This window comes from Trichoderma camerunense, assembly GCF_050948025.1.
Source record: "Trichoderma camerunense strain CBS 138272 chromosome Unknown V8C40scaffold_3, whole genome shotgun sequence".
Lineage (NCBI taxonomy): Eukaryota > Fungi > Ascomycota > Sordariomycetes > Hypocreales > Hypocreaceae > Trichoderma > Trichoderma camerunense.
Genome location: NW_028145367.1, coordinates 535,795 through 561,118, shown reverse-complemented (window position 1 = coordinate 561,118; position 25,324 = coordinate 535,795). Strand labels below are relative to the sequence as shown.

At 50.8% G+C, this 25,324-nt stretch overlaps 10 protein-coding genes across 10 annotated transcripts; 5 read left to right on the top strand and 5 right to left on the bottom strand.

The window, feature by feature from the left end:
- Window positions 1-362: 362 nt before the first annotated feature.
- Window positions 363-2,917, top strand: V8C40DRAFT_262370 (Zn(II)2Cys6 transcription factor; the record flags this gene model as incomplete). Its single annotated transcript, XM_083219358.1, has 5 exons — window positions 363-470; window positions 528-1,295; window positions 1,367-1,524; window positions 1,603-2,139; window positions 2,221-2,917. The coding sequence occupies 5 exons, from the start codon at window positions 363-365 to the stop codon at window positions 2,915-2,917; spliced, it is 2,268 nt and encodes a 755-aa protein (XP_083076840.1).
- A 1,445-nt stretch (window positions 2,918-4,362) lies between these two features.
- On the top strand, window positions 4,363-6,408 carry V8C40DRAFT_272909 (uncharacterized protein; the record flags this gene model as incomplete). The annotated part of the gene is made up of 6 exons (XM_083220406.1): window positions 4,363-4,470; window positions 4,639-4,872; window positions 4,941-4,988; window positions 5,054-5,339; window positions 5,420-6,219; window positions 6,292-6,408. The coding sequence occupies 6 exons, from the start codon at window positions 4,363-4,365 to the stop codon at window positions 6,406-6,408; spliced, it is 1,593 nt and encodes a 530-aa protein (XP_083076839.1).
- A 516-nt stretch (window positions 6,409-6,924) lies between these two features.
- V8C40DRAFT_235077 (RNA-binding signal recognition particle subunit SEC65) lies at window positions 6,925-8,164 on the top strand. Its single transcript, XM_083213778.1, has one exon. It carries the CDS (start codon window positions 7,100-7,102, stop codon window positions 7,958-7,960), a length of 861 nt encoding a protein of 286 aa, XP_083076838.1. The 5' UTR covers window positions 6,925-7,099; the 3' UTR covers window positions 7,961-8,164.
- Window positions 8,165-8,223: 59 nt separating this feature from the next.
- Window positions 8,224-12,931, bottom strand: V8C40DRAFT_235076 (dynein associated protein-domain-containing protein). Its single transcript, XM_083213777.1, has 2 exons — window positions 12,325-12,931; window positions 8,224-12,272 (listed from the first exon to the last, which is right to left on the bottom strand). The coding sequence occupies exons 1-2, from the start codon at window positions 12,739-12,741 to the stop codon at window positions 8,628-8,630; spliced, it is 4,062 nt and encodes a 1,353-aa protein (XP_083076837.1). The 5' UTR covers window positions 12,742-12,931; the 3' UTR covers window positions 8,224-8,627.
- A 1,053-nt stretch (window positions 12,932-13,984) lies between these two features.
- On the bottom strand, window positions 13,985-16,191 carry V8C40DRAFT_137607 (HMG-box domain-containing protein). Its single transcript, XM_083211148.1, has 2 exons — window positions 15,207-16,191; window positions 13,985-15,072 (listed from the first exon to the last, which is right to left on the bottom strand). Exons 1-2 carry the CDS (start codon window positions 16,006-16,008, stop codon window positions 14,111-14,113), a joined length of 1,764 nt encoding a protein of 587 aa, XP_083076836.1. The 5' UTR covers window positions 16,009-16,191; the 3' UTR covers window positions 13,985-14,110.
- Window positions 16,192-16,580: 389 nt separating this feature from the next.
- V8C40DRAFT_137588 (uncharacterized protein) lies at window positions 16,581-17,357 on the top strand. Its single transcript, XM_083211147.1, has one exon. It carries the CDS (start codon window positions 16,832-16,834, stop codon window positions 17,306-17,308), a length of 477 nt encoding a protein of 158 aa, XP_083076835.1. The 5' UTR covers window positions 16,581-16,831; the 3' UTR covers window positions 17,309-17,357.
- Window positions 17,358-17,762: 405 nt separating this feature from the next.
- V8C40DRAFT_137586 (RuvB family ATP-dependent DNA helicase pontin) lies at window positions 17,763-19,690 on the bottom strand. Its single transcript, XM_083211146.1, has 4 exons — window positions 19,362-19,690; window positions 18,517-19,284; window positions 18,095-18,426; window positions 17,763-18,047 (listed from the first exon to the last, which is right to left on the bottom strand). Exons 1-4 carry the CDS (start codon window positions 19,503-19,505, stop codon window positions 17,894-17,896), a joined length of 1,398 nt encoding a protein of 465 aa, XP_083076834.1. The 5' UTR covers window positions 19,506-19,690; the 3' UTR covers window positions 17,763-17,893.
- Window positions 19,691-20,016: 326 nt separating this feature from the next.
- V8C40DRAFT_235070 (DMT family transporter) lies at window positions 20,017-21,763 on the bottom strand. Its single transcript, XM_083213776.1, has one exon. It carries the CDS (start codon window positions 21,614-21,616, stop codon window positions 20,207-20,209), a length of 1,410 nt encoding a protein of 469 aa, XP_083076833.1. The 5' UTR covers window positions 21,617-21,763; the 3' UTR covers window positions 20,017-20,206.
- A 330-nt stretch (window positions 21,764-22,093) lies between these two features.
- On the bottom strand, window positions 22,094-23,417 carry V8C40DRAFT_235067 (transcription initiation factor TFIID subunit 13). The gene is made up of 2 exons (XM_083213775.1): window positions 23,198-23,417; window positions 22,094-23,098 (listed from the first exon to the last, which is right to left on the bottom strand). Exons 1-2 carry the CDS (start codon window positions 23,256-23,258, stop codon window positions 22,692-22,694), a joined length of 468 nt encoding a protein of 155 aa, XP_083076832.1. The 5' UTR covers window positions 23,259-23,417; the 3' UTR covers window positions 22,094-22,691.
- A 126-nt stretch (window positions 23,418-23,543) lies between these two features.
- Window positions 23,544-24,430, top strand: V8C40DRAFT_137551 (protein kish). The gene is made up of 4 exons (XM_083211145.1): window positions 23,544-23,643; window positions 23,718-23,827; window positions 23,893-23,939; window positions 24,079-24,430. Exons 1-4 carry the CDS (start codon window positions 23,641-23,643, stop codon window positions 24,246-24,248), a joined length of 330 nt encoding a protein of 109 aa, XP_083076831.1. The 5' UTR covers window positions 23,544-23,640; the 3' UTR covers window positions 24,249-24,430.
- The last annotated feature ends 894 nt before the right edge of the window (window positions 24,431-25,324 follow it).

The following is a 25,324-nucleotide window of genomic DNA, read 5'->3' as shown; positions in this document are numbered from 1 at the left end:
ATCTGTCTGTCTTGGCAAATACGTAAGTAGAAAGAGAAACAGCGGCAGTAATACAGTAGTAGTATTAGAATGCACATCTGAGTGCAAGCCATCAAATGTACGTACGTCTGGACTATCAGGTAATCACCGGCGGCCCGGATTTAACGCGGAGTCCTTCTGCGGCAATGCCATGATTCTCCGTGGTCGCCGGTCGCCCCACCTGCCTGCCATTCTTTCGGTGCAGCTCTTCAGTTCAAGTTTCCAGGCTTGCGCAATTCCGCATTGGTGCCCTTTCCACCGACCATTTTTCTCACTCCCTCACCGTTGCCGCTCCCTCAAAACCGCATCATCCGAAGCCAGCGTCCAATTTCACGAGCGAAAACATGACCGACATCGAGGTGGCCGTCAATGTGCGGTCCGAGCGGGGCCCGACCAAGAAGCGGAGACGGGTTGTCATCTCGTGTACCGAGTGTCATCGACGGAAGCAAAAGGTCGGGACCGAGCGAAAGCCCGTTGGGTGATCGGGGATTGCTGACGTAGAGCAACAGTGCGATCGCGAGCTGCCGTGCGGGAACTGCAGGTCCAGGAACAAGGAAGCCCATTGCGCCTATGAGGCCGGAGCGCCCACCGCCCGCGACCAGGAGACGCAGGCTGGCCTCTACACCTCCAAGCACAGCGATAGCGTCACGCCAACTTCGAGAGCCGAGCCGCTGTCGTCCATGGCCACGTCTTGGGGATATGCTCAGACGGGGGCGTCCACGCTCTGCTTTCTCCAGAAGATTGAGAGGGCCAGCGAGGCGGATGGAGAGGATGCGCTGTCCAGCGCCTCGGGCCAGGCCACATACTCAGATACATTTGCCGTCAAGGAGAAATACAAGGGGCTGATCCGACTGCTGCCCGCCAGGATGTACATTGACCAGCTGGCGGAAATCTTTTTCAAGGACTTCAACTGGCAATATTACCTTGTCGAACCCCAGATCTTCTACGAGCTGCTTGACCAGTGGTCCAACTTGCCTTTCAAGGTCCTCTCTTCACGCGGCCCGGAGGCCTTGTCGCCGGATCTGAGAGTCTTTCCAGCACTGCTGTTCGAAGTCATTGCAACGTCAATGTTGGTTCTCCCCAAGGCTCTCCACGAGTCTTTTGAATCGCTCAAATACGCTGCCAACATGACGTTTGAGGATCTGGCAGCCGACTACAGCGAGTCTGGGATTGCCATCATCAACCTCTTTGGTCCCAAGATGCTTTCTTCCACATCAATCCAAGTTGGATTCATGCGAGCGGCCTTCCTCAAGTATACTGCCAACGTTACTGAATCGGTTCGTGGATGCCCATGGGACTCTTACCACGTAGATGTGATGATTTTGCTGACACTGGTTGTGTGGATTAGTGGCACCAGATTGGTAGGACGATAAGAGACGCACAAGAGCTTGGCATGCATCGCGATGCGCTCGATCCCAAGCCAACGTCCAACGATGTGGAAAGTGTCTTGTTAAATCAGTGGCAGGTGGAGAAGAGGAGGCATCTTTATATGATGTTGGCAACGTGGTAAGTGATTTTCTTCACCATGTCGCCCAAATGAGAAAATCGAAGATTTCTGACGATGGACGTGAAACCTGTGTATAGGGACATTCACATGTGTCTCATCTTGGGCCGCCCGGGCTCTCTAGATTACAGGCATGGGATGCCATCAATTCCCATTGATGCACGCTTTACGACTGCCCAGGATCGATCCAAGACGCCAGTCATCCCCAGAGAGGAAGGCATAGACCCCCCTACACCACTGACGAGAAACCTGTTCTTGTACAAAGTCATGATCCCACTGCGGGATGTTCTAGACTTGGAGGCGGAAGGGCCGTGCCCCAGAGACTTTTCAAAGGTCCACAAAGTACAGCAGAACATCATGGAGATCCACGATAGCACGCCGGCCGTCTTTCGGATAGAGAACCCCGACAGACAATGGGATCACAGGCCTGATCTGCATTGGCTTCAGCAAGCAAGGTGCCTGTCTGAACAGATGTTCCACTTCACCTTGGTTGCGCTTCATCGGCCCTACATCTTCCATCGGGAAGAGAGTCGGGTTGAAGTCATCAAGGGCAGTCTTGGTATGCTGGAAATGCAGAGGCAGCTGTTTGCAGGGTTGCCACCAAAATCCTGGAGGAAGTATGTCTCGCCCAAGTTTCGAAACTGCACGTATCCCCCTTGAGAAGTATTGGCTAACTTTTGTTTTCCCTCTTCATCTAGCTGGCATTTATTTTACGGTAGTTTCGACGCTGTGACGCTGATTGCAACCATCTACATATTGTTCCCTTACGAGAATGCCGAGTATCGAGAAATGGCGCTGCAGCATTGCCACTGGACGGTTGAGCGGTTTGCAACCATGAAGGACATGAATCCCTTGGCCAAGTCGGCGATAGGAGTTCTCCGCGCAGTCGTGGCTAGACTAGTCAAAGCCATTGGGAACTGCGCGCCCCCATCTTCTATCAGCGCTTCTGCTGATACCCTACGCAACGCCTCTGATACGCCTTTATCGACCACGAGGACTCTGGGGTCGACTCCGGCAAGTTCGATCGGTAGGGGTTCGATCGGCCGGAGCTCAGCCGAAGGAAGTGTCAAAGTGTCCTCTGAGTTGGTGTCGCCGGCGGTGGCGGCACCGTCTACCGGAGAGGATGGATCGGCGGCTTTCTCGTCAATGATGCCTGGCGGTTGGGAGATGCCGCAAGATGGGAATGGCCTCCCCGGCATTGCGCCCTTCTTCGCGATGGGAGATCTCATATACAAAGAGCTGACGGTAGACCAGGACGAAGATGTCGCACTAAAGACCGACACAGAGATGCTCGGGGATGATTCATTCCTATGGCAATTTGAGGGAGGCTTTGGGCAAGATACAGTGTGGCAGCTCTTCAACCAGCATCAGCCAGGTAGCAACGAAACTGGCTGAGACGGGAGGCCTTTTGAGGATAGCGTGAATGTGCCGTGCCGTTTGAATGAATTGAAGGAACTAGCGGTGATGACACGATGGAACGGGCCTGGAGAGATGGGGAAAAGAGTTTGATGAGGTGGCTGACTCTGTGCTACTACACTAGCAACTAAGCTGGAGGCTTCTGCTCGTTTTTTCTGAGACACACAGAAAGAATTCAAGCGGCTGAGTCTTTGGGGGACAAGGATGATTGGTTCCAAGGCCGGCAAACGAACGCTTGTTAATGCGCAGAGCCGTTTGAAAACGAGCAGACCAGCGTCCCTAGCTTCCAGCTTTGCTTCCCCCCTGCTAAGGGCACAGGCAAGACTGCATACGAGTACCACCAAGTTACCGCTACAGCTTGGAGAGGATCAAGACCACAGCTTCAAGTTACCTATTATTATGAGTAATGCATCATACTGGCTCAGAGAATGTCTGCACCCAGGATCGCCTTGTTCTACTCAGAAAAAAAGAAAAGAAAAGTACAAACAGGCAGAGTACAATATCCAGATCTCAACGCAATGGAATAAACGCCTGCGCTAGTCTACTCTGGGCCGTGTTTTACCGCTGACTACTGCGAACCCCAGCTTTTGCGCAAGACGGAAGCAAATCAGAGGTTCAATGTTACTTTTAATAGAACGCTGTTGGATGGTGACATGCTTAATTTTAAGCCCTCAAGTATCAATTTTAAGACTCTTAAATTCAATGTTAAGTCCTCAGGTTTAATTTTAATCCCAGCCTTGGGATCAACTTGAAGACGTTGGGATTCATTTTAATCCTCATGGCTACCATAAATGACGAGCAACGACGCCCCTCTAGTTCTAACTTGTACTTGGTGGACACAACGCAAGCAAATAAACCAACCTGGAAATCCTTCTATTCAATAGTGCACTACCCCGGACAACCAACAAACAAAAGCTGAACCGAGCATTAATTCATTCAGCCTCAATCAGTGATTCATTTGCTCAGCTTCTTCTTTTTCATTCCAAAGGAAGGAGGCTTGGCAACAGTGCAAACACGTGCGACACCGCTATTGCGAACCACTATAACGGGTGGCCGCAGTGCACTGAAACAGTACCTCTCAGCTCGGTTTTTAGAGGGACAAAAAAAAAATCTACCTGAGTCGCCACACTTTTTGCTCTTAACAACGACAATCAAACATTCACACTGCATGATATCTTTTCTTCTTTCCCTATTCATTCATTCTTGCCATCTCTCAGCAGCAAGTCAAATATAATACATATATAACGGAAGAAGCTCTTCTTTATCTCACCTACGTCTTATTTCTTCTGCACGGCTTTATCTTCCTAGCGCTCTCGCTAGACGAAGGCAGAAAAAAAATCGATTTCAACATCCTTCGCAACAGCGGCAAAGAAGATAGAAAAGAACACACTCACACACAAAAAAGGAAATTTTAATCATCTAAGATGGCAGATAAGATGAATTCATACATTGGGCCGGATGCTATTCAGAGTTTTGTCAACCGATATCATGCGCTGCGAGATTACAACGATACTTCGGAGAATTTAATCAAAGTGGGTGGATTTTTTTTTTTCTACGTCCCTTGCTTTATGATATTTGGCGATGCCTTCTTTTTGCACCTTTTGAGCTCAACACTGGAGTATGAATGAAATGAAATGAAGCTACTTGCTTTAATTCTCTTCATTTCTGCTCTTCACTTCATTTAAATAACTGACCACCAGCAAAATTCGCCATGTTCTTCTTCTAAAAATGCTCACACCCTTCAGGAACTCATATTACACTGCGATCGTGTCGAAAATGAACTCCGCAAGGAAAGCCAAAGGCTAGTCAACTCTCAGATGAACCTTGCAGATGCAGTCAACACCCAAAGGGAGCTGCTCCAGCGCGTTCAGCTGTGTGAAGCTCGCGAAGAAAGCGCACATGACAAGACGAGCAGAGAGATGGACAAAGTAAGGGTATGTGAAAACCTCTCTTCTTTTTTTCTTTAACAGAGTGCAAGATACTGACGAATATCTAATCACAGAATCATAACCCTTACGTCATGGTATTGATAGATGGCGATGGTCTTGTGGTACGTTGCGCTTTTGAAATCTTTTCCCACAGGGTTGCGACTAACTTTCTCTTCTCATTTGATAGTTCCAAGATACATGGATCAAACAAGGCCTCGAAGGCGGTAAAAAGGCTGCCAACGCCCTGCTATCGGCTGTGCTAGAAATGTTTAGCGAAGAGGGTGGAGATTTGCAAATCTTGGTCAAAGTTGTCGCCAATCTTTCTGGACTCGCCAAGGCGATGCAGCGGGATGGCTGCATAGACAATCCGAGCCTTCTAAAAGACTTTACGCTCGGATTTACCCAAGCCAAGGCCACTTTCGATTATGTCGACATTGGCTTCGGAAAAGAAAGGGCAGATTTAAAAGTCAAAGGTATGATGAAGAACGAAAAGCTCACCCAGAACAGCAAACACTGATGACCATGGAGCTAACTTTGTTTTGTGTCAACTCAGAAACGGCGAGATGGCACCTGCGGAATCACAACTGTCGGCATATTCTGTTGGGTATTTCTCACGATGCTGGTTATGCCCCCTTCCTGGACGAAACTGTTCAGAACGAGGCCACCAGGCAGAGGATCAGCATAATCGAAGGCGTCGCTACGGTGCCTGAGCTTGTGGCCACCAAAGTCGGCATAACCAAACTAGGCAATGGTCTCTTCCGCGACGACAAACTCTTTGACAAATTTCCTTCCTTCTCGCAGGCAGTTTCAGCACCCAGCCAGCCGACGAGCGCAGCGGTTTTGGCTCAGACGGTTGTAAACGCAGCATCTAGGACGGCAAGTCCAGCCATCAGTGCCAGCAGCTCCAGTCAGACTCGCACCCCGATCATCTCCTATGCCGATATTGTGTCGAGCGCCAGCCCACCGCCACAGATCACGCTCCCGTTGGCACGAAAGCCAACACAGACGGCATCTTGGCGGGATAAGCCCCAGGCGCGCGCTCAATCAGAGACGCATTACATGCTGATCCCGCCGAGCACGCCTGATAACTGGAATCCCGGCGCTCGCGGCTTCGACAAACCCATTAGAGTCAATACCCTGATTTTGGACGTCATCAAGAGACGAAAGGATGGCGACAAGCTATGTAACAACCACTACCTCCGAGGGCCTTGCGCTAAGAAGGATATTTGCCCGTTTGCCCACGACTACAAGATCAGCGACGAGGAGATGAAGGCAGTTGCTGTCCTGGCCCGCCAGAATCCGTGCTCTTCTGGTCAGTTCTGCGAACTCGATGATTGCATATACGGCCACCACGTAAGTAATACATCTTCTAGTGAACCCGGAGAAGAAGTTGTTGCGCGGTATTGCTCACATTTACTTTGACAGTGTCCCAGCATCCGAGACGGTATTTGCCAGCACCCATTTTGCAAATTTCCAGAGGAGGCTCACCCTCCCGGGACGACTTTCAAAAACCAGTATATTACCGCCAACTTACTTAACTAGAAGTCGGGGAGTACGGAATCTATGGCATACGACCCGGTATTTACGATTCGAGAATAATGAGAGAGAGCCTGAGACCTCGTGATATGAAACTAATGAGAGAGCTTGAGACAAGATTGACATCGCTGGGGAGAGGGACGTTGCTTATAAGAAACTTTGGAGTTTGGGGCTTTTGTTTTTCTTGATCTACACATGAGACGACTTTTGTGAATTTGGGGCACTTCTACCTTTGTCGAGTAACGTTTACTTAGTACGTAGTAATTATACAGAGAGTGCACAATTCTTTCTCCCCATTTATTATCATTGCTTTGTTCATCTAGAGGCTGAAGTATAAGAGCATGTGCTCTCTTTATATAAAACTGAGTTCCAGCCAGCATGGTACAGTCAAGGTACCTATGGTAAATGCCATCTCTCACTAAGCGGTGGTGAGCGCCCCAGGTATTCCCCAGGTACAGCCAACTGACCCCACCAACCACTTCCAGCGGCGACCCCACCATTGAATCTGGCAACTGGCAATATCAAAATTCCCAACTTCAACCTCCCACCTCAAACCTCTTTTTATCCTTCGTCGCATCACCACTCGTTTTCCTTTCTCTGCCACTTCTCTCTCCTCTCTCTCCTCCCTCTCCCACAACATCTCCTCCTCCTCCCTCTACAAACTCCGCGCAAAACCCCCCCCAATTCCTCGCCCACAATGTCTCACCCACGGGTAGAAGAAGTCTCCGACAGCGACCCCGACATGATCTCGGACCCCGAAGAAGTCGACCTCGACGACTTTGCCGAATCAGACATCCTGCGCGCCCGCCCCTCCGGCCAGCAGCAGCAGCACCGCGTCGACTCCTCCGACGATGAAGACGAAGAGGACATCGCCGCCAGCGTGCCAGCCCACATCCTCAACCCGCTGTCCGGCCCCCAAACATCGACGCTGCCCCCGACGGCCGACCGCTCCGTCTACAACAGCTTCCAGTGCCTCTACCCAGTCTACTTCGACGCCTCGCGGTCCCGCGCCGAGGGCCGCCGCGTCTCCTCTGCCCTGGCCGTCAAGAACCCGCTCGCCCGCGAGATCGCAAACGCCTGCTCCCGCCTGCGCCTGCAGACGCTGCTCGAGCCCGAGAAGATCCACCCCAAGGACTGGGCCAACCCGGGCCGCGTCAAGGTCGGCCTCAAGAAGAGCCCCGGCTCCGCCGACATTTCCAACAAGCACCACCTGTACGTCCTCGTCGCGAAGCACCTGCGCGAGAACCCGACGACGGAGAACTCGCCCGGTTTGAGGCTGCGCTTTGGGGGACAGATCCAGCCGCCGGAGGGGAAACCTTATCCTAAGCCTGCGGTGCCGCGCGGGTGGAAGATGGGCGAGTATCTGCCGTACTTAAGCGCAGCTATGACGGGAGGAGGCGTTTCGGAGAATTTGTTCAAGGATATGATGAAGGAGATGCAGGGAGGTGCCGATCCTATGGCTGCGTTGATGGCTAGCCAGGGTGGAGGTGGCATGAGCGGTTCTGAGGAGAGCACGAAGAAGAAGAAGAAGGACAAGAAGGGCAAGGGGAAAGCTTGATGAAACGACGGGGTGGAAGTAAATGAGAAGGGGGGCGGTCAGTCTAATACCCTGATGGGGGAAAGAAAAGGGGGGAGATTTTGTACAATTTATTTACATGGTTCGTCCAGAGTCAAGAGAGGATTCTGTGATGATGGCGATGTTATACGACTTTTCAATAATGACGAATTCGTAATGATTCAGTGAATATGGACTGGAGCTATTGGAAAGTGAAGAATATCTTACTTATGCCACCCATTGTGCATGTGAATCTATACATTTATCTCTACCTCTCACACATAGTACACCCCGAAAGGATCACCTCGACATACACGAGAATTCCACATCATCGCATTTATTCATCACCACCAATTCCCCTTTTTGTGTTTCTATCTTTGTTTGCATCGCTCGCTTCGCTCGCTCCAACACAAACAGCGCATCGAACCTCAAAATCTTGAACACATACAAGAATCATCGTAACGGTACATATAAAGCTAAGGTACATACAGGACAAAACCTCAAGAGAGTCGGCTAAGCAAACAGGGGGGTATACAGAAGAGCTTCAAATCTCCCAATGTCTACAACCACTCACACCAAAAACAAAAAAAGGCAAAAAAAAGCAAAAGGTCCAAAAACAAAAAGTCGTTTCTTTTTGGCGTTCATACACACATATGTTCTCAGAGGCTCATTATACAGCGGCAAACTTCCTCGTGGCGGCTTGCAAAGCATCCCACTCTTGCGACCCAACAATCTGCACATTTTCTCCCGAGTACGTCGTCAACTTGCCCTGCGCGGCATCGCGAGGCAGTCTGATTCTCAGCCGGGCCGCAGCGTCTCGCTTCGTGCCGGCCTGCTGCTTCTCTCTACCGATGCTGATACTGCGATCCTGGGCGAAGAGCATGTCCGTCTTTTTGAGCACCGACTCCTGCCAAGTCCTCCAGGCCTCGAGTTCTTCTGTCTGCTTCGCGGCGTGATATTGTGGTGTCGTTCTGGCAGGGCGCCAAGCCAGCTTCTGCTTGGGCGCGGCACTGAGATCGAAGACGGTGGCCGATGTTGCCATCTTGAGGAGCTCTCCAAGCACATCCTTGCCCTCAGCAACCACCAAAGCCTTGCGCTGTTGCTCTGAGCTGGGTTCCTTCTTCAGAGGCTCAGAGAGCCACTCGTAGTCTTGCTGCTCCTTCATGCGCGCACGACGATTATCGTCACGCAGATAGCGAACTGCCGCTTGCAGGCTTTCAATATCCTTCTTCAACGCATCCATTTCGCGTGCCGTGGCAACAGCCCGCTCCTGGCCAGCCTTCATGTCCGCAGCATCTGCGCCGTCAGCATATGCTCTGCTGTCGCTGGCAATCTTCTTCCACTTGTCTCGCTCCGACTCCAGATTCTTGAGTTCTCGGTCTTGCTTCTCAATGTCTTCCTTGAGGCTGGTGACATGGCCGTTGACCTCCTCAAGTTCAGATTGCAAGCTGCCAATGCGCTCGACATTGGCCTGGGCATCACGCATCCGAGACTCGAGCGTCTCAATCTTGAGGACAGCCGTGCTAAGATGTTCGTCTCGCTGCGCAATCGTCCGGCGGACCTCGTTGTGCTCAGCCTTGAGCCTTCTGAGCTCCTCCTCAGTGTCCACGGGAACTGTCTTGAGGATTCTGAGTTCTTGAGCGCGAAGACGCCAAGGAGACGGGCTAACATCATAATCGTGAGTTTGGTCCAAATCGGCGGCGAGCGAAGCCAGATCAGAAATCTGCTCGGTGGCGACCTTGAGCTTGTTAAGATAGCTGGAGAAGAGGTCGGACTCGTTGGTCTGTGTAGACTCGAGAACAGCCTGGCGAACGACATCGTTGACTTCGCTGTAGGTGAAGGGTTCGTTTCGGCCCTCGTCATGGGTGAGGAGCTTATGGATGCCGAGGCCAATATCACGAGTAAGGCGCGCAAGCTCTTGGGTCAGAGTCTCGCATTGCTCAAATGCGCCCTTGGTATCCTCGCCCAGTGAGAGGGATCGTGCTTTGAGGTCTTCCAAAGCACGAACCGCCTTTCCGGCAAAGACCTTGGTGCTTCTGGTCTGCGTGATGGCGAGATCAATCTTCTTGGCGAAATGCTGTGCCAGCTCGTCTTCTTCACCTGCGGCCGGGATAGCCCGCTGCACCATGCTTCGGATCACATTGAAGGCGACAGTTGCCGAATCAAGGTGGCTTTGAACAATAAGAGCTCTCATATGAATGTCATCAGCAAAGGCAGCGATGCCACTGGAGATGTGTACCTCGCCAAGGTGAGACATGAGCGAAATGGTGCGCTGGAGTTCGTCGGCGCACTTCTGCTCCTTCAGCTCGTCTCGTCGCAGGCCATCAATCCAGCTGTTCAGCGCACGTTCAACGGGCTCCAGCTCCAGCAGAGAGTTCTGGTACTTGGTGAATTGCTCAATAGTGCAGTGGCTAATGTCGTTGACAAAGCGATCGCACATGGAGGCGACCCAAACAAGCTTGTCGATGGCCTCACAGCCGGCAAGAACATCATCCTCATGGCCTGGTTCGGGCTGTCCGTTGACCCGCTCCCGAATAAACCCGTTGACGAGATTTGCCTTGAATGCCAACCGGCGGAATCGCAGGAGAGCAAGAACAGAGTCTTGATCATCTCGGTAGCTATCAGGAAGGAATAGTTTAAGAATTTCCAAGTGTTGCTCGGCCTCTTGAGCTTCGAGACGTCTCAACTCAAGGTCGATAGTCTTGACTTGGGCCTTGGAGGCAGAAATCTGGAGCTTCATGTTCAGATCCATCATGGCCCTTGAGCGGTCGTTGAGCTTCTCGGACTCGCCCTCAGTGACGGCCTGGGAGGCGCGCATGTCATCCAAATCGCTCTGCAAGTTGGTAACGAGCTCTCGGAATCGTGATAGAGTGTACTCCATATCGCCCAGGTTAGCATCTTGTTGCTGTGCTCGTCTAGCTTGCTCGGCGATGACGCTGTCTCTGAAATCAAGCTCTTCCTGCATCTCCTTTTCGTTTTGGACATGGTTAATCTCGAGTTCGTCGTTGATCTCCTTGAGGTTCTCCAGGTCTTCAATGACAGCCTTGAGCTCCTCGATTTGCTCAGACATGCTCATGTTCCTTTCCGTCAAGTCTTCAATCATGTCTTCAGCACCCAGTGCGGTGTCTAGCTGCTGGCGCAAGTCTTCTACAGCCGACTCTGACTGTGCCAGCTTCTCCTTGGCTGTGGTGTGTTCCTCTTTCAGGGTATTGAATTCCTTAAGTTCCTCCTCCATGCTCGCAATCTGGTCTCGGAGCTCCTGCTCCTGCTCTTGCGTGAGATCTCGCAGTCGTAGCAGCGCCTCTCGTAATCGTTCATTGGTGCGCTCCATTTGCAGCCAACCCGTGCTAGCACGCTCTTCCGGGGTCATACCCTTGCTATACTCGGCGTTTTCTTCTTTCAAAATGTCGAGTTCCAATTGCAGCTCCTCAGCCTTTTCTTTCAATGCATCCACCTCCATCTTCAGAACCTCAGACGTCTCTTCGGCCATTTCCCGATCCAGGGTGGCCAGTTCCAGAGCAGTGTCATGCTCCGCTTGAAGAGCCTCGACCGATTCAAATCTCGCCTCGGCCTCTTTGATGGCCTTTCTTAGGTCTGTGTTTTCTTGTTGGATAGGTTGATATTTCTGCTGTAGCTTTTGAATGATGCCTTCAAATTTGTCTCTTTCTCCTTGAATTGTGTCCAGCTGCTTCAGCTTGTCCCGGTCTTCAACCCGTTTCCGTTCCAGAACCTTGAGCTTCGCCTTGAGATCTTCGATTTCCCTGCTCGCGGCAGTGCTACCAATGGAGGACCGCGATGAACCAGCCGCCGCAGGCTTCTTTAACGAAGCCGCTATAGAAGGTACGGAAGACTCGGCCGCAATCCTCTCCAGCGCATTGGCCCTCCCAGCGGATGGGCTTGTCGGTTGCGGTGAGAGTATCTCATCCTCCTCGGCTTCAATGGGTGAACTAAGAAGCTCATCGGATCTGGTGGCCGAACTCGAGTCCCGCCCCCCCTGAGAGCTGGTAGAAGTCCGGCGGCCGGATTCGGGACGCGACACACCCTTGGGGGCTGTAATACCGCCACGTCCGCTAATGGGTCTCGTTGGGGCACTGCCGGATCGCGAATGGACTGACGATACCGACGACTGTCGCACTGACGATCGCTGGCCAGGTTGAGGAGGCGGAGGAGGTCCCATGGACGTCCGCGAGCTTGGCAGGGCCGTGCGAGGTTTGCCCGCGGCAGATGGCACCCGGACGGTTGAGGGTGTCCCCGTTCGAGAAACGCTAGCACTCGACGAACCGCTGAGCTGTTTGGTAGGAGATTTAGAAGGCGACTTAGTTTCTCTGTTAATACGGACATGCTAGATCAAGGGCGCATCAACTTACCCGCAGGTTACTCGACGATTGCGACGGCTTGTGGTGAGGGACCGGGCTGGGGCTCGGCGCGTTGATGCTAGGCCTCCTCTTGTTGAGATTGGTGTCGCCGCCAGAGATCGAAGCTCTGCCCACGGTAGGATGGAATCCAGACGGTCTGGCGGCCGGTTTGCGAGCTGCTGCGGCGGGCTTAGGAGCGGCGGGCTGCGCGATGATGGTGGCCATCATGGGCTTGACAAACATGCCGTAGCCCATGGGGCAGTCAAAGTATCGCTCGCCCTGGACGCTGCCATCGTTCTTCCCTGTCTTCTCCTCGAGCTCGACGCCGATCCATTCGCCCACCTGGAAGTGAGTCGGGCCCGCAAACCGTACAATAGCCTTGCGGCCATCGTTGAGCAAGACGGTCTGCCCAGGCTTGAAGTCCGGCATTATGTCGACAGGTCAGAGGGGAGATGTTGCATCATGAGGCTCGCGGCGGTCGGGAATGGGCGCCTGCTTGTCTAGTTTTCGAAGTATTTTGCTTGCTTGCTGTCGAGATTGACGTCCAAGCGGGAGTTCGATAGCTGTAGGTCTGGATGAGCTAGCGAGGGACTGGAAGCAGAGGTATTAAGCAATACTTGTATGGAGGTTAAAGTGGAGGTAAGTCGCGTTGGATTGCTGTGCGCGAGAGGACAAGGGCAGGGAGGATTCAAAGGTGCAGCTTGTACTGGGTACATGCTTGGAGGAACTCCCCCCTTCGCTTGTGCAGCTTTCAGGGAGCTCTGCGAACCACCAAGCCGCTAAAAGGCTGCATCGACACCCCGCTATTGGCTTACGCTAGGATGCAAGGAGAGAGCTCAAAGTAACAGGTACTTGTACAGCTTTAAGCATTGTGCTAAATCCGCTTCTTCTACAAAGGTGGTCTTGATCACCGCCAGAGTGTTCATTCATGATGAAGTCAAGGTAGAAGTGGCATACACAAAGTATGGATACAATTATTTTTAGACGCTCTGAAATAACAAAGCATCAAATGATACAGAGAAAGAATATCTTGACCTTGTTGAGGCAAAGATAAAAGAAATTTCTGCTGTTCAATGTAATGAACATTGCAAGGATGAGAGCTTCATTGCCAGTTATTTTTAGCAGCTACCTCTTTTCGCAAATGCCGACTTTGTCCTTTATTTAGAGCCATCCTTTCAGCAAAAACCTAGACCGATTGTTAAATTTCACATAAATAACAAAAATATTATCTATACTCCACAAAGGAATAACATTCATATACCGTGATGCTTGTGGTATCAAAGGAGCGGATCATATGACCAGGATCACAATAACTCTACCGAACATTGCTGCCGGTGCCATTGATATCAAGATTGAAAACGAGATATATTGCTTATATTTTCCTGAGTCCAGTAGACTGTATACAGCAGTAAATAAGTCCTCTGTACTACAGTAGGTGGTAGCACAATGTTCTTGTAACCCCTCAACCTGCAACCACATCCACACGAAATTGCTATTAAATAAAAATTAAACGAAACAAAATCTCTCAATTCTTTAGACTAGAAGGGTATAAGCTCGCCCCAGCCGGCATCGTAACTTTGATTGCACTACTAAGGTTACCTCCATCAAACTTATTTGGTGACTTTGATTCCTTCAAAGCACAATAGTATACGAATGCTATGATGCGTATATGCTTTATATATTCCTCTTGTCCATTCTTATATTCATGTCACCCTATGAAATCTGATACCCAATTTTTAGTCGATTCGTGTTTCTCATTCTTACTACAATCAAAGCATCCGCCCAAGCGTATAAACCTCTATGACTTTTCCTCAAGACGCCTATGTATACTGTAATTCCCAAGGGATGGCCACGATGGAGTTTGTGGCAGCGGCGGCTCAAGAGTAGGAAGAGGAGGAGGATCGCCAAACCCTGAACTCTGCCGCGTATCTGTACCCTGCTGCCAAGAAGGTGGTGGTAGAGTAGAGAGGCTTTGTGACCTAGGAAAAGACGCAGGCTCGGGCACAGCAGACGTCGCCAACCTCTCATGAAACGCCAATTCTGGGCGCCTTCCATTATCAAAATCGGGGCCGATCGCACAATAGTCTCCGGCGTCGTTTGTTCGGCGTCGTCTCCTGTCCGGTGATGCTGAGCCGTAGTCTCTAGGACTTCGAGGTTCCCTTTGCTCGATTATTCTCTGAAGAGATGGCGTAATGCCACTCTGGCGACGAGGCAAAGTGTTTGGTGCATTGGGAGGCGGCCAAGAATGAGACTCCGAATTCCTATGGCCTGCTAATGACAGAGGGGTCGTGAACGAGTTTTCAGCCGAGGCTGCGAAAGGGGTGATTGGAGTCGGTAATGTTCTTGGGGTTCGCGGTGTTCGTGGCCCCTGATACCCCTGCGGGCCTCGAATCCCCCGTGGTGCCTTCGGTGTTCTGGAGGACGGCGAAGACTGTGAAGATCCTACGGATTCTGGAGACCGTGGTGATCCCGGTGACTCTGCAGATCGTGTCGTCTTATTCTGCCGACCACCACACTTGGAACACCGATAGCTTTGCTTTCCCTGAGACTTTGGTCTGCGGTTTGGCTTATATCGATAGCCTGGATATTTGAGTCCATGCATTTTCTTCTCTTCGTCCGCCAATTCCGTCCAGACTCTACGCTCCTCTTCTCCTAGGCGTTTCCACATGGTTCCGATAATTTTGGATATCTCAGGGTTGGATGAACCCTTATTGTCCTTCGCCACTGCGCTTTGGTGGTACTGCCTATACAACATAAAACCTATGGTTTGGGAAATCTCAGTCAGCAATGATCCTCGGCAACATCTGTTCAGCGATAGTCTGCTAAAGATGTTGGCTCATACCCCTGGGTATTGTTGCCACGACAGTGAATCAACTAGAAAGACTTCAACTTACTATTTCGAGGCCTAGGTGGCTCCTTGGGACATTTGCAATCAAAGTCTTCGCTGCCGTCAGTTTGCAATGAGGATGAGATGCTAAACTTCCGATCTTCGTGGTTCGTGCTGAATGTCCCGTGAGATATAGTTAGTCTCCGGCTGATGGGGCTTGCAGAGTTCTGCAAGCCTCTGGCCACTGCGTCGGAGCTGCTTCTCCGGGTAATATCATCAAAATCATTCATGCGAGATCGAGTTTGGCGCATATCCCTATGCAGTCCAGTAGGGCTTGAAGAGTTGTGCGAGTCTCTAGCCATCTCGTCAGAGCTTCCCCTCCACATCAAATCTGCACTCTTATGAGGCTGTGCCGTGACCGTATCCATACGCCGTCCTGCAAAAGTTGGAGAGTATTGCGAATCTCTCGAAAATGCCGGGGGTACTCCCCTGTAGGCTCTATCATCAAGGTGGCTTCCGTTCTGAAAAGGCGAGGCCAGCGGCGTTTCAACCCGTTTCCACTCGACTGCGTATTCAGATTCTTGGGGATAACGAGACGAAGCTATATCCGTACACTGTGGAGGGAGATTAGAGGCCTGTCGACCTCTAATCTCTTCCCGAGATCTACTAGTGTGATCGGTAGGATGGCTGTGATAGTGGAATGGGGACGGATCAGGCTGAGCTCTGTGTTCCCAGGATGGCCGGACCGGAGCAGCACGTAAATGTCGTCCTGTAGGACTTGAAGAGTTCTGTGAGCCCTCAAACACTGGTTGGGGCTTGCTGCTTTTGGCCATCCCGTCAAGATAGTCGCGATCATGGAACGTAGCCATGTCTAAACGTCGCCGGCGTGTCGAATACAGAACATGAGGCGTAGTATAATAAAGATCTGATGGAGGATGTTTTGTATGAGATAATCCAAGACGAGTAGAAAGGCTCCCGAGCTATGTGTAAACGGCTTGAGTCTATTGTCTCCGAGCAACAATGGAACAACAAGGGAGCATGCAGAAACCCTAGGGAAGCTCAAACAAATTGCAGTAAAACAACAACAGCAAACGAAGCCTCAAGTTGAAGGTAGTATTAAAATAGTGACAAGAGGGCCTATCAAAAAGTTGGGGCTTCGGAAATTGATAGGGGAAACAAAAGGGCAGTGAGAGAAGGTGGAACAGATTAACAAGCCCGGGGATTGGTGAATGTCGGAGGATGCCATTCACAATAGCGCTGCTCTTTCCCGTCGACAGCCGCCACTGGATACTCTATGATGAGTGGTCGAGGACACCCCTGCATGTCTCAGTAAATGTCTTGATCAGAGAAGGTCGTAAGGCCACTTGACGGCTCCGCCTATGTCGAGGACAACACGAGGAGCAGCGTGTCCGGAGGGCTCGAGAGAAGACGGGGGCAAGGGAGATGTTTGAGTCGTTGATCGAGATGGACGATGGCACTAAATAAGGATACAGAGATTGATAAAGGAAATTTGAATGTAATGACTGCGCAAATAAGAGCTTTGTGGCCCGTATATGGTCCTCGAGGTCTTGCGGTTTGTTGATTCCCTCGTTTTCCCATCCACCTCCGTCACTCAGTCGCAGAATTTCGACCAACCGACCAGCGACGACGTTGAAAAAAAGGGGGGAAGAGGAAAGTAAAAGACGCAGAAGCATGTGCCTCTCTCTGCTCGATCGCTGCTCTCAGCAAGATGCGCGCACGTCCGCACACGGGTGGTCGCGACAAAAAGCCCCGGCTAGGCAGCTGAACCTTTGTTTCGTGAGATCGTTACTGTGGCTCTTCGTCTCTTCTTCCTTCTCTGGCTTCTCGGCCCAAAACATTCTTCCTCTTCACAATGGCCTTCTGATTCGCTTCTCAAAGACACGACTCCATAGTTGCGCCCAGGCCGAGTTCAGATTCGTCTCTCTTCCTCCGGGGCTTTTTCTTACCACCCCTCCCCCCCTTCCGAACCCTCGTCCAAAGACGGACAATGCCGTCTTTGGAATGCGCGCCATCTGCCCTCTGGAATGCTACCTTGTGAGACAAAGACGACGATTCAAGACAAGAGCCAAGCAAAAGTTTCTACTACACGTGATGATGGACCTTCTTCAGCGTTGCGTCCGACTCCGCCGCCTCTCTTCCCCGTTCTAGTGCGAATCCGCACGCATATCGCCATCCATCTTCGGCCACGAGGCGTCCTATAGCGTCAATACTACTCCGTAACGTTGCCATATCTTCACGCCCATGCTTCTAGACAACGCAGCGAAACAAAGAGGAAGGGGTGGAGCGCGAATCATGGCTCTCGGTCTTCAACGTTCTTCTCCACACTGGCTCGGTCTGGCCTCTTCTCTCCCTAAAGGCCCACGATGTCTCGGGGAGTTGGGCGTGCGGCGTAAGGGAGGCCGACACTGTTGTAGAAATATGCAGGACAATCTTGTTACATTGGCCACCTAAGAAACACGGCTTGCCCGCCATTTCAGATACTTTCGTCCAAGCCCAATAGTTTGCCAGGGCTGTCTAGCCCCCGTACTCATACTCCGTACATCGCGCAGAAAACAGCCAAACCAAAAAAAGAAAAAAGAAACACACGAGTGTCTAAGGATTTCTGTTGAATCCGTCGTGACCTATAAACCAGTGGCGCTATCGGCACACCGCCCAGCGTCATCTTTCACAATGAGATCCTCCCCCCTTCACCCGATCTAGCCCTGCTTCGTCTACAGCTTTTCAAAATCAAGGTTACAGATAGCCCCGTCCCGCTTCGCTAGCAAGAAGCGAGGCGCTACGGCGGGCGTCGAGGAAAAGATCTTCGCACTCGGACACATCCTGGACGTCAATCTGAGTACGGCCATTCGCCTTGGCAAGAATGCTGTTGGCATCACACGTCAGCTCTCTGTGTCTCATGTGAGGGACCTATTCATTCACGACCATGGGACTCACCTTGAGGGTGTCAGCAGTTGTAGGCAGTATCTTAAGCTGACGCGGACACCGTGCTCGGAAATTTTGTCAATGGCAGCGTCCGTAATAGAGACACCCTCTGTCGTGGCTCTGAGCTTGACGATCTTCTTGATCTCATCTGCCGAGTATGGGGAGGTGGGGATGATGAGCATTCGGGCTAGGAAGTCGGGAGGAATGCCATGAGCCGCGACAACGTCGTCGGTACCTCTTATTGTGGACATTCCACGGTTGGATGCCAAAACCACAATGGGAGCGAGGTGTGATTCCAATGCTCGGTTTAAATAGGTGAAGCACTCCACGTCAAGCATGTGAGCCTATTGTAATCCAGTGTTAGCGTCTGATACCAGTAGATTTCCGCCCCTTCTCTCTCTTCCCTAGCAGAGGGACATGGGGAAAGGATTTACCTCGTCGATGAATAGGACACCTGGGACTAGTTCGGCTACGCCTTGATCAATGTATTTTCCGACAACCTTGTTGATCTCGGCACGTAGTTTGTCGGTGATCTCTGTCATCTTTGGCTTCATCAGCTGGCCCATCATGCTCATGATGTCTTGGCCGCCCTGTGGTCTAGCGTTTGCAACATCAAGATCATGCAATGTGACGTCCTGCACGATTTCCTTCTTCTTGTGCACCTCGCCCTTGGGGATGGGCACGTATTCTTCGGCTTCGAGATCGAACTCGGTGGCATACGCATCGGATCGTCCCACTCTCTTGCAAGCACCAGTGTTCGCTTCGATGTAGATGACGTCGCCAACCGTGACTCTCTCCTTCTGAATGGCCTCGTAAATGCTGGGGTCGAGACGTAGCTTCTTCTGGCCCTTGGCACTCTTCAATCCAATCAGCAGCGTGCTGATGGTCTTTCCGTAGCCGCCCAGTGGGTTCTCCGCCTCTTCTGGTGTGAGTTCGGTAACCTCGCCCTCGTATACCTCCTTCGTTTCCCGGACCTTGAGGCCAATCGCTCTTCGGAAGTTCTCCATCAAGACTTCGGTCTTCTTGACTTCGGACGAGTAGATCTCGCTGCCAACGATTGGGCAAAAGGGAATCTTAGTACCCAATTCCTGGCTAATCGCAAGCGCCAGAGCTGTCTTTCCGGTTCCTGGGCCACCAGCTAACAGGACACCTCGACCGGCCATCTTGTGAGCTCGAATCAGATCGACAACGACGCCACATGACTAGATTAGCGAAGTAGAAAAAAATCGTCAGCAGGCTGCAGTAAAAGAAAAGGATGCCATGTGTAGAGACCGCTTACCTCTCGTGCGGGAACCTGGCCGACAAAGCCAGCGGCCTGTGTGTCTGCATACCCATCAGACTTCAGCCCCAAGCCCTTGATGTGCGTATGGGCTGCGGTGCGGTTATCGCGTTTGTTGCCCTTGACCTCGCTGATCTGAACCATTTTGGCTATGCGTTCCCGGTTTCGACGTCAATGGTAAGGAAGAGAGAGGTGGAAAAGAAAAGTTCGACCCTGGACCTAGAACAAATTATGGTTGAGGTTGTGATTTTATAGCATATCCGGGAAACAAGCGGAATTGCCAGAGGCCAGAGTCGATGATCTTGATTTTTTGCGATTGGATCGCAACCCTGCAGCTATCGAGTTACCAAGCGCGGCGTCGCGACTCTTAGCTCAGCTCTCGGCACGTGATCCGAGTTACGCAGATCCCGCAATTGCAACTGACCTACCCTAAAGCCGTGAGCTTGAACAATTATTTTCCTATTATTATCCACGTTTTGTATTTTATTATGAATTTCTAGCTTTTCGGTTTACAATATTATCTAATTCTCTCAGTTGGGCATCTCACAAATCCCCATATCACCATGTGGTGGCAACAGGAGTAGATATACAAAGACGTAGCTATCCCAGCAGGGATGAAATAAGACATATAAAGCAACGGGAGTCAATAGGTACTGAGCAAAGGAGGGACCTAATATATAAGTAGGCAGTTGACAATAGTGCTGTAATACAGGACCATTTAACCAAAAGAATGTAAACTTTCTTAAATGCTATAAACTGCATTAATTTATGTCTACCAAGATTGCATGTAATCCACCCTATTCGTTAAGACATCAAAACCATAAACTCTACAACAAGTATGCAGATTAAACTCTCCTCAGATTTATTCCTTCAGCATTTCCTCCTGTATCGATGAGCATCGGAGACCCTTCCGCTTCTCCTTCTATATTTCCCTGTCTCTCGATATCGTTGGTCGTCCGAACTGGCGGGTTCTTCGTGAAAACGACAGTGATGGCACTTCCTAAGATGAGCGCACAACCGGCGAAGCTAATCATGCTCATGCTGTGGCCGAATATCCATCGGTCAAAGCTGACTGCAAACAACATGTGCGTGTAAATCATGGCATTCGCCCTGTTGGACGTGTCGGCTGCCAGTCCCGCAGTCAGAAGATACTGCATTATGAAGCCGGGCACTGCTATCCATAGAAGCAGAAACCATCCCTTCCATGACTTTGGCGTGATCCACCTCAGGTGAGGCTGGCTGATATTGAATCTTGGTGCCAGAGTCAGTGCTAGGACGCAGATTATGGTACATGCCATGCCAAAGGCGTTGACCGAAATCAGGGGATGGGCTCGTTTTCCAATGGTACGAATGCATGTGAATGCACCGGCAGCTCCCAGTACGCCCAGAAGCGCAACGCCAACGGCCACCAATCGTTCCTCGGCTGTTGCTTCATGCTCGAGGCTAGGAAAGGCTCCATCCACTTGCTCGGGAGAGTCTACCACCTGGTCGTCGGATGGAGACAGGGCCGTGAACAAAGAAACCGGCCGCGCAATAAGAACCACTCCCAAAAGGGCGACGGCCGTGGCAATTTGCTCTGGTCTCGTAAAGGGTTCGTGCAGAGCAAAGTAACATAACAGGCCGGCAATTCCAGGGGCAAGAAAGGTAATGACGGTGGCATCAGCAAGTGGCAGATACATCATAGAGTACCACATGCCGTAAATGCCAAAGAATCCCGAAAAGCCGCGAAGCAGCAAGAGCCCTCTAATTTCTCTTTTGCCAAAAGGAAAATCGGGAACACTCTTCCACCACATATAAGCAAAGCAGCAGACGACCGTGAGTCCTTGTCGAAGCAGGAGGACTTGCACCGGATGGATCCCATCGCCATCTAACTCCAGCAGTCGAGCGCTGAGATTCATCAAAGCTCCGAATAACTGAGAGACGGCTACCAGAATGGAAGGTTTGTTCCTTATCCAGAACTGTTTTAGAAGGGACGGCGACGCTTCGGGGGGAGATGGATAGAGCCCTGCCGGATTATACGGTCCATTAGGAACGGGTGATAGTCGTCCACTCGGAGCTGGGCTTATTGATAGACGACGAAAGTCATCAGAAAACAAAGATGGCTTCGATTTCGTCTGATATTCGCTTGGAGCAAGGGTGTTTTGCGGCGCAACTTGAGAAACCTCTGCCTCGTCCGGATGATTTTTGTCTACCGTGAGGTGCAGCTCAATCTCTGCCGCGACGGGCGGAGATCCAGGTCTTCGGCTGACCTCCATGATCGCCCTCTCGGATCACTTTGAAGACACAAGAGGATCGACTTGCATTAGGATTAACAAAGCTGATAGTGGCAACCAGGTACAAACAACACAACACCAACCAGGCCGAGGATTTCAAAGCTCTGGTCGACTCAGGAAGCAATGATGTGCTATTACAAAATGGTTCATCCTCCACGACTCTAGCTTAGAAAAAAAAACCGCCTGGTGACCGTCTTCTCCTCAACACCATCAGCAGCGCAGAGACTGCTCCTACGCTGCTTGGCGACCTCTCCCATGGCACCCTATTGGCCTCTGGGGGTGGATCTGATATCCTCGTCACCTCTCTTAGCCGCCTTTGCGAACTAAATCGCCCCCGCGAACTCGCCCCATGGCCGAAGCGGTTGCTGAGCGGCGTGGGCGGGCACCTCTTTTTGTCTGCGGCAGCGGCTGACGGAATCGGCGCTGGATTTTGCACGAACTAGCATGTAAGTTCTAATAGCAAGATAGGCTGACCAAGGAGCCGGCCAAACACGATGACCCGATATCGCTATCTACGGCCGGGCCGGCAGCGTGGTGTGGTGGCATCGAGCGGATATCGGTCGCTGATCTTTCTCCGCTCTATTCCCAAAGGCGCTGAAATGGATCCCCGGCTTTTTTCCCCTTTGCTGTGTCCTGGTCAATATGGGGTCGAGGATAGCTGTATTTTGATAGCGTAAAACGACATTATCCAAACTCGAAGATTTCTAGGCTTCCGGAGCCGACCCCGCACAGGACTATCAGCCGTAGTGGCATGATACATCATATGCGAGGGACACGGGGTAGACCAGGCTGTTCAGCCGTAGCTGAAACGTCAGACAAACGGCTACCAATAGAACGATGAATTTGCTGAAGGATCGTGAAATGGATGCTTCTGATTACCGCATCTAGTTGTATGTAGATGAGACTTGTGTCTAGAAAACAAGGAGAAATATACTTGGCGTAGTCTCGCCAAAATCCTCCGAACGCCCAGCCCATGCTTTCCCAAACTCCGAAGTAATGCTTTGTGAAACCAAGAGAAAAGAAAAAGAAACCTTGCATCCTGTCAAGGTCATCATCATTACCTCCTCTTCCCTAGAGCATCAGCCTCCGCCTCAGCATCGTCGTCCGCTTCGCCCAATTCCTCCTCGACCTTATTTGTCTTCGTCACCGCCTTCTCTTTTCTCTTCTCTTCCTCAGCCGCATCTTTCATAATCTCATCCTCTCCATCCCTCAAAATCTCTCTGGCCTTCTTAATCTCCTTTTGCTTCTCAAACACCTCTTGGACCTTTCCTAGGAACGAAGGATTCTTTCGAAACGCAAACTCAAAGTCCTCGTACTTGATCTTTTGTCGACCCGAGTAGTTGGCTGCGCGGTTCGCCTCAAAGGCGATGGACTGCATGAAGTCGGTGAGGATCTCGTCGAGAACGCGAACCGTTTCGGGCATGGGATTTTTGATATCGCCGTGGGCGTAGAGAAGCTGGGCCACTGTAGAGCGTAATTCGGATTAGAAACTTGCACTTTCCCTTGTAACTGCGCTTCTCTTCTTTTTCTCGTTTGTTTTGGATGGATGGATGGATTGCATACGTTCGGCGTGGGAGAAGTTCATTTTGCCGACATTCTTGCCGGCACGCGCACGAGGCTCCATCTTGAGCTGATTTGCCCGCTGGCCTTTAGCCTGCGTTCTTCTAAAAAAAACGTGTAGGAGTAGACTCGTAAGGGTTCGCAGTTGTAGAAGTTCTCAATCAAAATCTCGTGATATGGATGAACCAAAAAAGTCGAGGCGGCTCAAACTGCACAACCGTCTCGCAAGCTGCGTCGAAATCGCAACTTCTGGTTGGTGGGGACATGCATGTCATTGCAGCTGATGTGGGGCCCGCGCGTGCAATCGGATCGGTAAATCTTTCCTCCTATCCACATCTGGCCCCTTCTAGCTCCAAGGATGACGAGACCGCGCCGGGCATCTGGACAGCTTGTGGACATGCATTTGCTTGTTCTTGTTTGAACGGCATTAATTCCAGGTCGCCAAAATGGTAGGGTTTCCTATTATTGATGAATTGTGAAGATTCATAAACAGAGATTAGGCTGCTGACATTGTGCTATTCAGTCTGCGCTTTTCAACTTCAAGTCCTTGCTGCTCGTCATCCTGCTCTTAATCTGCACGAGCACCTATGTCCACCACTTTACGCCCGGCATCATGGACCGAAACAAGAACGGGTATGGCGCAATACCATATGAATCGCACGAACCGTTATACTTCGAATACTAACATATAGATGCAGTGTCATGGGTATCTTCTGGAAGTGTGCAAGGATAGGGGAGCGACTGAGTCCGTATATAAGTATCTGCTGTGTTATCATGGCTGTACGTATACCTCCCAAACTCACCAATTGCTCATGATGCTAATAAGAGAGACTAGGTGTCCATGCTACTCAGCTAATCCTCTCTACGTATTACAAGAGAAAAAGAAAACCGGAAACCCGAATCATCATTTGGAAACATGCATTTTAGACGGCTCGACCCTGGGAATTTTGAGCGAATGGATGAAGCCTGTCCAGGGAGAATTTCATCCCCACATTACTCGATAGACATGCGATGGCACCACCTCAAAGGGAACGAAAGAATTAATGATGGATAAGTTGTACGATGACCCACGGACGAAAGCTAAGATAGGCTCGAACGGTGCTACACCAGCGGCTTCTGATCTTCCGCTTGGCATCTGGCTATTAGCTTGAAAGGTTGTTGCGCATTCGTTATGACCACGAGCTTTATCTATGGAGTCAACTAGCCTCGGAGCGGGAAAGCATACGAATCGGTGTTAGAGAATGTGTCTTGCGCTCTAACAGATCGCCAGAGAGATAGAGATATCTTTACCCAAATACATAATACTTCAAATATTTACTTCTATAGAGACGTTGTCCAATTGAAAGCTGTAAGGCGAATATTTCCAACAGCACTCCACGCCTCAGCATCTGGAACTTTCTTATGAGTTGAGCGCAGAGATGGACCGGAAGAGTGTTACTGAAGGATCAACAGCGGCGATGCTCGCTATATTGCTTCACTTAATCCTAGGATTTGACAAATTAGGATCACCAGAGAGTTGTTTCGAATTCTGCCAGAGATGCTCCAAGAAGACAGCAGTTTTCAGATTTGGCTAAGACTGCTTGGCTGTCCTAGGTGATGGGGTTAGTCGACATGGTTCTGGGAGCATATCTCTACTACCTAAGGCGGATATCCTCTCGATTCAACTAGGCAAAATCTCTTAGATGTCTCGATTTTTTAGCAATACTGGATTAGATGTTAGAAGAAGGTCACATGGTAGATACTTAAAACCCTAGGTATATGACTGGAGCTTCCTCTATTTCTCACCTGAACCATAATTACCGTGAGCTTGTACAGCTACCTAGGTAGGCTGAGGTGCTGGATAGCTACCCTCATCCTATAAGCGCTACTTACACTTCATATCCGTTTCTGCCTTGTTCTAGACTGGCGTTTGGGGAAAGCTTCCTTTTGGCTTTTATACCTACAGCCCTGCCAGCCTCGCTGACTTTCTTGGCGAAAAACCAAGAGGCGACAAAGCCAAAAGTCAATCGCAGACTATTGGACTACTTTGTATAACCTTTATAGCAACCTTTCATTGGGCGCCCGCTCTTGGCGACCAGAATAGTATCAGTCAGCTTAGATATACGAGGCTCACGATGATTTTGCCTCTTC